Source organism: Scyliorhinus torazame, chromosome 22, assembly GCF_047496885.1.
Source record: "Scyliorhinus torazame isolate Kashiwa2021f chromosome 22, sScyTor2.1, whole genome shotgun sequence".
NCBI lineage: Eukaryota > Metazoa > Chordata > Chondrichthyes > Carcharhiniformes > Scyliorhinidae > Scyliorhinus > Scyliorhinus torazame.
In genome coordinates, this window is record NC_092728.1 from 14,010,139 (window position 1) to 14,022,490 (window position 12,352).

The window sequence follows — 12,352 nt, forward strand, 5'->3', positions numbered from 1 at the left end:
ACCCTGATTCCCTCCACCAGTCCTGCCAGATTCAAGCTGGGTCCATCCCCGCGCCGCCTGTATCCCGGGAAACCGAAAACCCGCCCCCGTCACCCGGATGAGCCACTCCCCTAACCTCCTCTCCTGCCCTCTGGCATTGATCTGGAACACCTCGCTCCTCCCCATGTTCAATTTGTACCCCGAAAACCGACCAAATTCCCCCCAAATCTCCATGATCCCTCCGATGCTGCCCACCGAGTCCGAGATACATAACAATAAATTGTCAGCACATAGCGAGACCCTGGGGGAGATTCTCCGGCACCGGAGATTCGGCGGGGACGGGAATCGCGCCGCGCCGGTTGGCGGCCCCCCACGGTGGCCTGGCCCGCGATCGGGGCCCACCGATCCACGGGCGGGCCTGTGCCGAGGGGGCACTCTTTTCCTTCCGCCTTCACCACGGTCTCTACCATGGCGGAGGCGGAACAGACTCCCCCCACTGCGCATGCGCGGGGATGCCGTCAGCGGCCGCTAACGCTCCCGCCCAGCAATGTCATTGCCGAGCTAGTTGGCGGGGCGGAAATCAGTCCGGTGCGGGCCTAGCCCCTCAAGGTTAGGGCTCGGCCGGTCAAGGTGCGGAGGATTCCGCACCTTTGGGGCGGCGCGATGCCGGACTGATTCGCGCCGTTTTTGGCGCCGGTCGGCGGACATCGCGCCGACTGCGGAGAATTCCGCCCCCTACCTTCGACACACCCCACCCCCCCTACCCCGATCAACCCCTCTCCAATCCCCCCATGCCCAAAGCGCCATTGCCAACGGCTCCATCCTCAAGCCGAAAAGCAACGGGGAGAGCGGGCACCCCTGTCTCATCCCCCCCTCACCCGCTTACACACCCCCTCACCCACTTACACACCCCCTCACCCGCTCACACCCCCCCTCACCCGCTTACACACCCCCTTAGCCGCTCACCCACCCCCTCATCCACTCCCCCACTCTCACCCCCCCCTCACCCACTCTCACCCCCCCTCACCCGCCAACAGTCCCACATCTAGGGCGAAATTCTCCCCCAACGGCGCGATGTCCGCCGACTGGCGCCAAAGACGGCGCCAATCAGACGGGCATCGCGCCGGCCCAAAGGTGCGGAATGCTCCGCATCTTTGGGGGCCGAGCCCCAACATTGAGGGGCTAGGCCGACGCCGGAGGGATTTCCGCCCCGCCAGCTGGCGCGGAAATGCGGCGCATGCGCGGGAGCGTCAGCGGCCGCTGTCAGTTTCCCGCGCATGCGCAGTGGGGAGAGTCTCTTCCGCCTCCGCCATGGTGGAGGCCGTGGCGGAGGCGGAAGGGAAAGAGTGCCCCCACGGCACAGGCCCGCCCGCGGATCGGTGGGCCCCGATCGCGGGCCAGGCCACCGTGGGGGCACCCCCAGGGGCCAGATCGCCCCGCGGCCCCCCCACCCCAGGACCCCGGAGCCCGCCCACGCCGCCTGGTCCCGCCGGTAAATACCAGCTTTGATTTACGCCGGCGGGACAGGCAATTTCCCGGGCGGGACTTCGGCCCATCCGGGCCGGAGAATCCAGCGGGGGTCCCCTTCTACACGTCGGCCCCCGGGCAATATGGCGGAGCCCGACGGGGGCCCGGCGCGGAGTAAAGTGGGCCCTATGGAACCAGCCCGCCCGCCGATCGGTAGGCCCCGATGGCGCCGAGTGGCCATCACGGTTTGCCCAGTCCCGCCGGTGTGAATTACTCACCTCACGCCCGGCAAGACCTGGCAGGTGAGTGTGCGGGGGCCGTCCTGGGGTGGGGGATCCAACCCCGGGGAGGGGGGGGGCCACGGTGGCCTGGCCCACGATCGGGGCCTACCGATATGCGGGCGGGCTGGTTCCGTGGGGGCCTTCATTCCTCCGCCCCAGGCCCCTGGGGGGGGGGGCTCCGCCATTTTGCCCCGGGGGCCGGCGCGGAGAAGGGAACCCCCGTGCATGCGCGGAAATACGGCTGCCGTTCTGCGCATGCGCGGTCTCGCGTCGGCCCTCCGGCGCTGGCTGAGGCTGCGGGAACCACTCCGGCGTCAACCTAGCCCCCGGGAAAGTGGAGACTTCCTCACTGTTGGGGGCTGTTGACGCCGGAGTGGTTGGCACCGGTTTTCACGCCGGTGCACGGACGTAGCCCGATTATTGCAGAATCCCGCCCAATAACATTTGGGTGGGGAAGGAACAAAGGAAATCCACCTTGCGCGGGAGAAAATCTGCAGCAACTCACTCCATGGCCATCGCCGGAAGTCCGGGTGGGATGGATTTTCATAACAATAATCTTTACTGTCACAAGTCGGCTCACATTCACACTGCAATGACGTTACTGTGAAAATCCCCTCGTCGCCACATTCCGGCGCCTGTTCGGGTACGCAGAGGGAGAATTCAGAATGTCTAATTCACCTAACAAGCACGTCTTTGGACTGTGGGAGGAAACCGGAGCACCCGGAGGAAACCCACACGGACACGGGGAGAACGTGCAGACTCCGCACAGACAGTGACCCAGCGGGGAATCGAACCTGGGTCCCTGACGCTGTGAAGCAACTGTGCTAACCACTGTGCCATCATGATTTGAATGGTTGATCATTTATTTTTCTGGTCATCATTCGATTTCTTTTCCCGCATGTCAGGCTGGATTACGGACCCTACAGGACATTGGCCCAGAAATAAGACGGGCAATCTCGTGTGACCTTCTGGAGGATCCCGAAGAGGAGAGAACAAGGGGAGCGGCAGAGACTTTCCCAGTCAGTGCTTGCAATTCAATTATTCCAATTCACATTATCACCAATAGCGTCATCACCCTGGGAGTGGGGAGAATGTGGGACTCGCTCCCACGGGGAGAGGGGAGAATGTGGGACTCGCTCCCACGGGGAGCGGGGAGAATGTGGGACTCGCTCCCACGGGGAGTGGGGAGAATGTGGAACTCGCTCCCCCGGGGAGTGGGGAGAATGTGGGACTCGCTCCCACGGAGAGTGGGGAGAATGTGGGACTCGCTCCCACGGGGAGTGGGGAGAATGTGGGACTCGCTCCCACGGGGAGTGGGGAGGATGTGGGATTCGCTCCCACGGGGAGTGGGGAGAATGTGGGACTCGCTCCCACAGGGAGTGGGGAGAATGTGGGACTCGCTCCCACGGGGAGTGGGGAGAATGTGGGACTCGCTCCCATGGGGAGCGGGGAGAATGTGGGACTCGCTCCCACGGGGAGTGGGGAGAATGTGGGACTCGCTCCAACGGGGAGTGGGGAGAATGTGGGACTCGCTCCCGCAGGGAGTGGGGAGAATGTGGGACTCGCTCCCACGGGGAGTGGGGAGAATGTGGGACCCGCTCCCATGGAGAGTGGGGAGAATGTGGGACTCGCTCCCACGGGGAGTGGGGAGAATGTGACATTCGCTCCCACGGGGAGTGGGGAGAATGTGGGACTCGCTCCCACGGGGAGTGGGGAGAATGTTGACCTCGCTCCCACGGGGAGTGGGGAGAACGTGGGACTCGCTCCCACGGGGAGTGGGGAGAATGTGGGAATCGCTCCCACGGGGAGTGGGGGGAATGTGGGACTCGCTCCCACGGGGAGTGGGGAGAGTGTGGGACTCGCTCCACGGGAAGTGGGGAGAATGTGGAACTCGCTCCCACGGGGAATGGGGAGAATGTGGGACTCGCTCCCAAGGGGAATGGGGAGAATGTGGGACTCGCTCCCACGGGGAGTGGGGAGAATGTGGGACTCGCTCCCACGGGGAATGGGGAGAATGTGGGACTCGCTCCCACGGGGAGTGGGGAGAATGTGGGTCTCGCTCCCACGGGGAGTGGGGAGAATGTGGGACTCGCTCCCACGAGGAGTGGGGAGAATGTGGGACTCGCTCCAACGAGGAGTGGGGAGAACGTGGGACTCGCTCCCACGGGGAGTGGGGAGAATGTGGGACTGGTTTACTCTGTATCTAACCCCGTGCTGTAATCGTCCTGGGAGTGTTTGATGGGGTCAGTGTAGAGGGAGCTTTACTCTGTATCTAACCCCGTGCTGTACCTGTCCTGGGAGTGTTTGATGGGACAGTGTAGAGAGAGCTTTACTCTGTATCTAACCCCGTGCTGTACCTGTCCTGGGAGTGTTTGATGGGGTCAGTGTAGAGGGAGCTTTACTCTGTATCTAACCCCGTGCTGTACCTGTCCTGGGAGTGTTTGATGGGACAGTGTAGAGGGGGCTTTACTCTGTATCTAACCCCGTGCTGTACCTGCCCTGGGAGTGTTTGATGGGACAGTGTAGAGGGTGCTTTACTCTGTATCTAACCCCGTGCTGTGCCTGTCCAGTGAGTGTTTGATGGGGACAGTGTAGAGGGAGCTTTACTCTGTATCTAACCCCGTGCTGTACCTGTCCTGGGAGTGTTTCATGGGGACAGTGTAGAGGGAGCTTTACTCTGTATCTAACCCCGTGCTGTACCTGTCCTGGGAGTGTTTGATGGGACAGTGTAGAGGGAGCTTTACTCTGTATCTAACCCCGTGCTGTACCTGTCCTGGGAGTGTTTGATGGGACAGTGTAGAGGAAGCTTTACTCTGTATCTAACCCCGTGCTGTACCTGTCCAGTGAGTGTTTGATGGGGACAGTGTAGAGGGAGCTTTACTCTGTATCTAACCCCGTGCTGTACCTGTCCTGGGAGTGTTTGATGGGGACAGTGTAGAGGGAGCTTTACTCTGTATCTAACCCCATGCTGTACCTGTCCTGGGAGTGTTTGATGGGGACAGTGTAGAGGGAGCTTTACTCTGTATCTAACCCTGTGCTGTGCCTGTCCTGGGAGTGTTTGATGGGCACAGTGTAGAGGGAGCTTTACTCTGTATCTAACCCTGTGCTGTACCTGTCCTGGGAGTGTTTGATGGGGACAGTGTAGAGGGAGCTTTACTCTGTATCTAACCCCGTGCTGTGCCTGTCCTGGGAGTGTTTGATGGGACAGTGTAGAGGGAGCTTTACTCTGTATCTAACCCCGTGCTGTACCTGTCCTGGGAGTGTTTGATGAATGTTTGACTCCTCCTGTGCAGAATATGGAGAGACGTGATTCGAAGGTTTCGGACACTTCCTTGCATTCCGTGACCATCCGGATCAGCAATGAAATATCCCAGGATGCCAGTGGGAAGAGGGTGGTGAATGGGTCAGCAATGCCCGTCCAGGACGGCAGCCAGGACGACACCGGTGGGACCCGTCCCCCTAGTCCGGAGAGGGTGCCTTCCAACGCCAGGTAACGGTCCTTCGATCCGGGCCTGTGCCCCCCCCCCCCCCGCCCTGCCGACCCCTCCTCCCCGCCCCTGCACCCCAGCAACTCACTGCTGTTGATATCGTCATCCAGCCGTTCCACTGCTTCCTCCAGGAAGCCTCAGTTTGGCTATTCGACTGTGCGAGGCATCCATATTGAAAATAACCCCCACCCCCTCACCCTTCGCCACTGTACACTGTCCTTACCTACTCCCCACCCACCTCAACAGTGAAAGCACGAGGCGAACGAGGGAGTCAGGCAAGATTCAGAATCAAATGGAGGAGGTTGAGGGAGACGGGGAGAGGGTGGGGATTGAGGGAGACGGGGAGAGGGTGGGGATTGAGGGAGACGGGGGAGAGGGTGGGGATTGAGGGAGACGGGGAGAGGGTGGGGAATGAGGGAGACGGGGGAGAGGGTGGGGATTGAGGGAGACGGGGAGAGGGTGGGGATTGAGGGAGACGGGGTGGGGGTGGGGATTGAGGGAGACGGGGAGAGGGTGGGGATTGAGGGAGACGGGGGAGAGGGTGGGGATTGAGGGAGACAGGGAGAGGGTGGGGATTGAGGGAGACGGGGGAGAGGGTGGGGATTGAGGGAGACGGGGGAGAGGGTGGGGATTGAGGGAGACGGGGGAGAGGGTGGAGATTGAGGGAGACGGGGGAGAGGGTGTGGATTGAGGGAGACGGGGGAGAGGGTGGGGATTGAGGGAGACGGGGAGAGGGTGGGGATTGAGGGAGACGGGGAGAGGGTGGGGATTGAGGGAGACGGGGGAGAGGGTGGGGATTGAGGGAGACGGGGGAGAGGGTGGGGATTGAGGGAGACGGGGGAGAGGGTGGGGATTGAGGGAGACGGGGGAGAGGGTGGGGATTGAGGGAGACGGGGGAGAGGGTGTGGATTGAGGGAGACGGGGGAGAGGGTGGGGATTGAGGGAGACGGGGAGAGGGTGGGGATTGAGGGAGACGGGGAGAGGGTGGGGATTGAGGGAGACGGGGAGAGGGTGGGGATTGAGGGAGACGGGGGAGAGGGTGGGGATTGAGGGAGACGGGGAGAGGGTGGGGATTGAGGGAGACGGGGAGAAGGTGGGGATTGAGGGAGACGGGGAGAGGGTGGGGATTGAGGGATACGGGGAGAGGGTGGGGATTGAGGGATACGGGGAGAGGGTGGGGATTGAGGCAGACGGCGAGAGGGTGGGGATTGAGGGAGACGGGGAGAGGGGATTGAAGGAGACGGGGAGAGGGTGGGGATTGAGGGAGACGGGGAGAGGGTGGGGATTGAGGGATACGGGGAGAGGGTGGGGATTGAGGGATACGGGGAGAGGGTGGGGATTGAGGCAGACGGCGAGAGGGTGGGGATTGAGGGAGACGGGGAGAGGGGATTGAAGGAGACGGGGAGAGGGTGGGGATTGAGGGAGACGGGGAGAGGGTGGGGATTCAGGGAGACGGGGAGAGGCTGGGGATTGAGGGAGACGGGGAGAGGGTGGGATTGAGGGGGACGGGGAGAGGGTGGGGATTGAGGGAGACGGGGAGAGGGTGGGGATTGAGGGAGACGGGGAGAGGGGATTGAGGGAGACGGGGAGAGGGTGGGATTGAGGGGGACGGGGAGAGGGTGGGGATTGAGGGAGACGGGGAGAGGGTGGGGATTGAGGGAGACGGGGAGAGGGGATTGAGGGAGACGGGGAGAGGGTGGGGATTGAGGGGGACGGGGAGAGGGTGGGGATTGAGGGAGACGGGGAGAGGGTGGGGATTGAGGGGGACGGGGAGAGGGGATTGAGGGAGACGGGGAGAGGGTGGGGATTGAGGGAGACGGGGAGAGGGTGGGGATTGAGGGGGACGGGGAGAGGGGATTGAGGGAGACGGGGAGAGGGTGGGGATTGAGGGAGACGGGGAGAGGGTGGGGATTGAGGGAGACGGGGAGAGGGTGGGGATTGAGGGATAAGGGGAGAGGGTGGGGATTGAGGGAGACGGGGAGAGGGTGGGGGTTGAGGGATACGGGGGTGGGGATTGAGGGATACGGGGAGAGGGTGGGGATTGAGGGAGACGGGGAGAGGGTGGGGATTGAGGGAGACGGGGAGAGGGTGGGGATTGAGGGAGACGGGGAGAGGGTGGGGATTGAGGGATACGGGGAGAGGGTGGGGATTGAGGGATACGGGGAGAGGGTGGGGATTGAGGGATACGGGGAGTTGGTGGGGATTGAGGGATACGGGGAGAGGGTGGGATTGAGGGATACGGGGAGAGGGTGGGGATTGAGGCAGACGGCGAGAGGGTGGGGATTGAGGGAGACGGGGAGGGTGGGGATTGAGGGAGACGGGGAGAGGGTGGGGATTGAGGGATAAGGGGAGAGGGTGGGAATTGAGGGATACGGGGAGAGGGTGGGGATTGAGGCAGACGGCGAGAGGGTGGGGATTGAGGGAGACGGGGAGAGGGTGGGGATTGAGGGAGACGGGGAGAGGGTGGGGATTGATGGAGACGGGGAGAGGGTGGGGATTGAGGGACACGGGTGAGGGTGTGGATTGAGGGAGACGGGGAGAGGGTGGGGATTGATGGAGACGGGGAGAGGGTGGGGATTGAGGGACACGGGTGAGGGTGTGGATTGAGGGAGACGGGGAGAGGGGATTGAGGGAGACGGGGAGAGGGTGGGGATTGAGGGATACGGGGAGAGGGTGGGGATTGAGGGAGACGGGGAGAGGGTGGGATTGAGGGAGACGGGGAGAGGGTGGGGATTGAGGGAGACGGGGAGAGGGTGGGGATTGAGGGAGACGGGGAGAGGGTGGGGATTGAGCGATACGGGGAGAGGGTGGGGATTGAGGGAGACGGGGAGAGGGTGGGGATTGAGGGGGACGGGGAGAGGGTGGGGATTGAGGGAGACGGGGAGAGGGTGGGGATTGAGGGAGACGGGGAGAGGGTGGGGATTGAGGGAGACGGGGAGAGGGTGGGGATTGAGGGAGACGGGGAGAGGGTGGGGATTGAGGGAGACGGGGAGAGGGTGGGGATTGAGGGAGACGGGGAGAGGGTGGGGATTGAGGGAGACGGGGAGTGGGGATTAAGGGATACGGGGAAAGGGTGGGGATTGAGGGAGACGGGGAGAGGGTGGGATTGAGGGAGACGGGGAGAGGGTGAGGATTGAGGGAGACGGGGAGAGGGTGGGGATTGAGGGAGACGGGGAGTGGGGATTAAGGGATACGGGGAAAGGGTGGGGATTGAGGGAGACGGGGAGAGTGTGGGATTGAGGGAGACGGGGAGTGGGGATTAAGGGATACGGGGAGAGGGTGGGATTGAGGGAGACGGGGAGAGGGGATTGAGGGATACTGGGAGAGGGTGGGTATTGAGGATACGGGGAGAGGGGATTGAGGGAGAAGGGGAGAGGGTGGTGATTGAGGGACACGGGGAGAGGGTGGGGATTGAGGGATACGGGGAGAGGGTGGGATTGAGGGAGATGGGGAGAGGGTGGGGATTGAGGGAGACGGGGAGAGGGTGGGGATTGAGGGAGACGGGGAGAGGGTGGGGATTGAGGGAGACGGGGAGAGGGTGGGGATTGAGGGAGACGGGGAGAGGGTGGGGATTGAGGGAGACGGGGAGAGGGTGGGGATTGCGAGATACGGGGAGAGGGTGGGGATTGAGGGAGACGGGGAGAGGGTGGGGATTGAGGGAGACGGGGAGAGGGTGGGGATTGAGGGAGACGGGGAGAGGGTGGGGATTGAGGGAGACGGGGAGAGGGTGGGGATTGAGGGAGACGGGGAGAGGGTGGGGATTGCGAGATACGGGGAGAGGGTGGGGATTGAGGGAGACGGGGAGAGGGTGGGGATTGAGGGATACGGGGAGAGGGTGGGGATTGAGGGAGACGGGGAGAGGGTGGGGATTGAGGGAGACGGGGAGAGGGTGGGGATTGAGGGAGACGGGGAGAGGGTGGGGATTGAGGGATACGGGGAGAGGGTGGGGATTGAGGGAGACGGGGAGAGGGTGGGGATTGAGGGAGACGGGGAGAGGGTGGGGATTGCGAGATACGGGGAGAGGGTGGGGATTGAGGGAGACGGGGAGAGGGTGGGGATTGAGGGATACGGGGAGAGGGTGGGGATTGAGGGAGACGGGGAGAGGGTGGGGATTGAGGGAGACGGGGAGAGGGTGGGGATTGAGGGAGACGGGGAGAGGGTGGGGATTGAGGGATACGGGGAGAGGGTGGGGATTGAGGGAGACGGGGAGAGGGTGGGGATTGAGGGAGACGGGGAGAGGGTGGGGATTGAGGGATACGGGGAGAGGGTGGGGATTGAGGGATACGGGGAGAGAGTGGGGATTGAGGGATACGGGGAGAGGGTGGGGATTGAGGGAGACGGCGGGAGGTGTGTTTTGGATTCTGTTCCTAATCATGTTTGTATTCCGATGGGATAGGAGAGATTCTAAGAGTGAAGACCACTCCCTGGGCATTCGGAAAGAGGATTCGGTTTCCAGAGGGGATTACGTTGAAGACAGTCCCTCCGGGGAGCCAGAATACTACAGTCGGGACGAGGACAATGAGAGTGTACCATCCAGAGACAGGTAAGGACAGATATTGTTCTGAAATAGAGCAAAGTTTACCTGAACATTTTACATGAGTGGAGCCTCCGACAGTGCGGCGCTCCCTCAGCACGGACCCTCCGACAGTGCAGCGCTCCCTCAGCACTGACCCTCCGACAGTGCGGCGCTCCCTCAGCACTGACCCTCCGACAGTGCGGCGCTCCCTCAGCACTGACTCTCCGACAGTGCGGCGCTCCCTCAGCACTGACCCCCCGACAGCGCGGCACTCCCTCAGCACTGACCCTCCGACAGTGCGGCGCTCCCTCAGCACTGACCCTCCGACAGTGCGGCGCTCCCTCAGCACTGACTCTCCGACAGTGCGGCGCTCCCTCAGCACTGACCCCCCGACAGCGCGGCACTCCCTCAGCACTGACCCCCCGACAGTGCGGCGCTCCCTCAGCACTGACCATCCGACAGTGCGGCGCTCCCTCAGTACTGACCCTCCGACAGTGTGGCACTCCCTCAGCACTGACCCTCCGACAGTGCGGCGCTCCCTCAGCACTGACCCTCCGACAGTGCGGCGCTCCCTCAGCACTGACTCTCCGACAGTGCGGCGCTCCCTCAGCACTGACCCTCCGACAGTGTGGTGCTCCCTCAGCACTGACCCTCCGACAGTGCGGCGCTCCCTCAGCACTGACCCTCCGACAGTGCGGCGCTCCCTCAGCACTGACCCTCCGACAGTGCGGCGCTCCCTCAGCACTGACCCTCCGACAGTGCGGCGCTCCCTCAGCACTGACCCTCCGACAGTGCGGCGCTCCCTCAGCATTGACCCTCCGACAGTGCGGCGCTCCCTCAGCACTGACCCTCCGACAGTGTGGTGCTCCCTCAGCACTGACCCTCCCACAGTGCGGCGTTCCCTCAGCACTGACCCTCCGACAGTGCAGCGCTCCCTCTGCACTGACCCTCCGACAGTGCGGCGCTCCCTCAGCACTGACCCTCCGACAGTGCGGCTCTTCCTCAGAACTGACCCTCCGACAGTGCGGCGCTCCCTCAGCACTGACCCTCCAACAGTGCGGCGCTCCCTCAGTACTGACCCTCCGACAGTGCGGCGTTCTCACAGCACTGACCCTCCGACAGTGCGGCGCTCCCTCAGCACTGACCCTCCGACAGTGCGGCGTTCTCACAGCACTGACCCTCCGACAGTGCGGCGCTCCCTCAGCACTGACCCTCCGACAGTGCGGCGCTCCCTCAGCACTGACCCTCCGACAGTGCGGCGCTCCCTCAGCACTGACCCTCCGACAGTGCGGCGCTCCCTCAGCACTGACCCTCCGACAGTGCGGCGCTCCCTCAGCACTGACCCTCCGACAGTGCGGCGTTCCCTCAGCACTGACCATCTGACAGTGCGGCGCTCCCTCAGCACTGACCCTCCGACAGTGTGGCGCTCCCTCAGCACTGACCCTCTCACAGTGCGGCGCTCCCTCAGCACTGACCCTCCGACAGTGCGGTGCTCCCTCAGCACTGACCCTCCGACAGTGCGGCGCTCCCTCACCACTGACCCTCCGACAGTGCGGCGCTCCCTCAGCACTGACCCTCCGACAGTGCGGCGCTCCCTCAGCACTGACCCTCCGACAGTGAGGCGCTCCCCCAGCACTGACCCTCCCACAGTGCGGCGCTCCTTCAGCACTGACCCTCCGACAGTGCGGCGCTCCCTCAGCAATGTCCCTCCGACAGTGCGGTGCTCCCTCAGCACTGACCCTCCGACAATGCGGCGCTCCCTCAGCACTGACCCTCTGACAGTGCGGCGCTCCCTCAGCACTGACCCTCCGACAGTGCGGCGCTCCCTCAGCACTGACCCTCCGACAGTGCGGTGCTCCCTCAGCACTGACCCTCCGACAGTGCGGCGCTCCCTCGGCACTGACCCTCCGACAGTGCGGCGCCCCCTCAGCACTGACCCTCCGACAGTGCGACGCTCCCCCAGCACTGACCCTCCGACAGTGCGGCGCTCCCTCGGCACTGACCCTCCGACAGTGCGGCGCTCCCTCAGCACTGACCGTCCCACAGGGTGGCGCTCCCTCAGCACTGACCCTCCGACAGTGCGGCGCACCCTCAGTCATGACCCTCCGATAGTGCGGTGCTGCCTCAGCACTGACCCTCCCACAGTGCGGCGCTCCCTCAGTACTGACCCTCAGACAGTGTGGCGCTCCCTCAGCACTGACCCTCCGACAGTGTGGCGCTCCCTCAGTCATGACCCTCCGATAGTGCGGTGCCCCCTCAGCACTGACCCTCCCACAGTGCGGCGTTCCCTCAGCACTGACCCTCCGACAGTGCAGCGCTCCCTCTGCACTGACCCTCCGACAGTGCGGCGCTCCCTCAGCACTGACCCTCCGACAGTGCGGCTCTTCCTCAGAACTGACCCTCCGACAGTGCGGCGCTCCCTCAGCACTGACCCTCCAACAGTGCGGCGCTCCCTCAGTACTGACCCTCCGACAGTGCGGCGTTCTCACAGCACTGACCCTCCGACAGTGCGGCGCTCCCTCAGCACTGACCCTCCGACAGTGCGGCGTTCTCACAGCACTGACCCTCCGACAGTGCGGCGCTCCCTCAGCACTGACCCTCCGACAGTGCGGCGCTCCCTC

General features: G+C 63.7%; 1 protein-coding gene across 1 annotated transcript in view; it reads left to right on the plus strand.

Annotated features, from left to right (window-relative positions):
- The window catches only part of cacna1fb (calcium channel, voltage-dependent, L type, alpha 1F subunit), a 224,520-nt gene that overhangs the window by 200,136 nt on the left and 12,032 nt on the right, over window positions 1-12,352 (plus strand). The window contains exons 39-41 of the mRNA XM_072489013.1: window positions 2,633-2,746; window positions 5,021-5,217; window positions 9,612-9,758. Of these exons, the coding sequence (XP_072345114.1) occupies window positions 2,633-2,746; window positions 5,021-5,217; window positions 9,612-9,758 (458 nt within the window). The remainder of the gene's footprint in view (window positions 1-2,632; window positions 2,747-5,020; window positions 5,218-9,611; window positions 9,759-12,352) is intronic.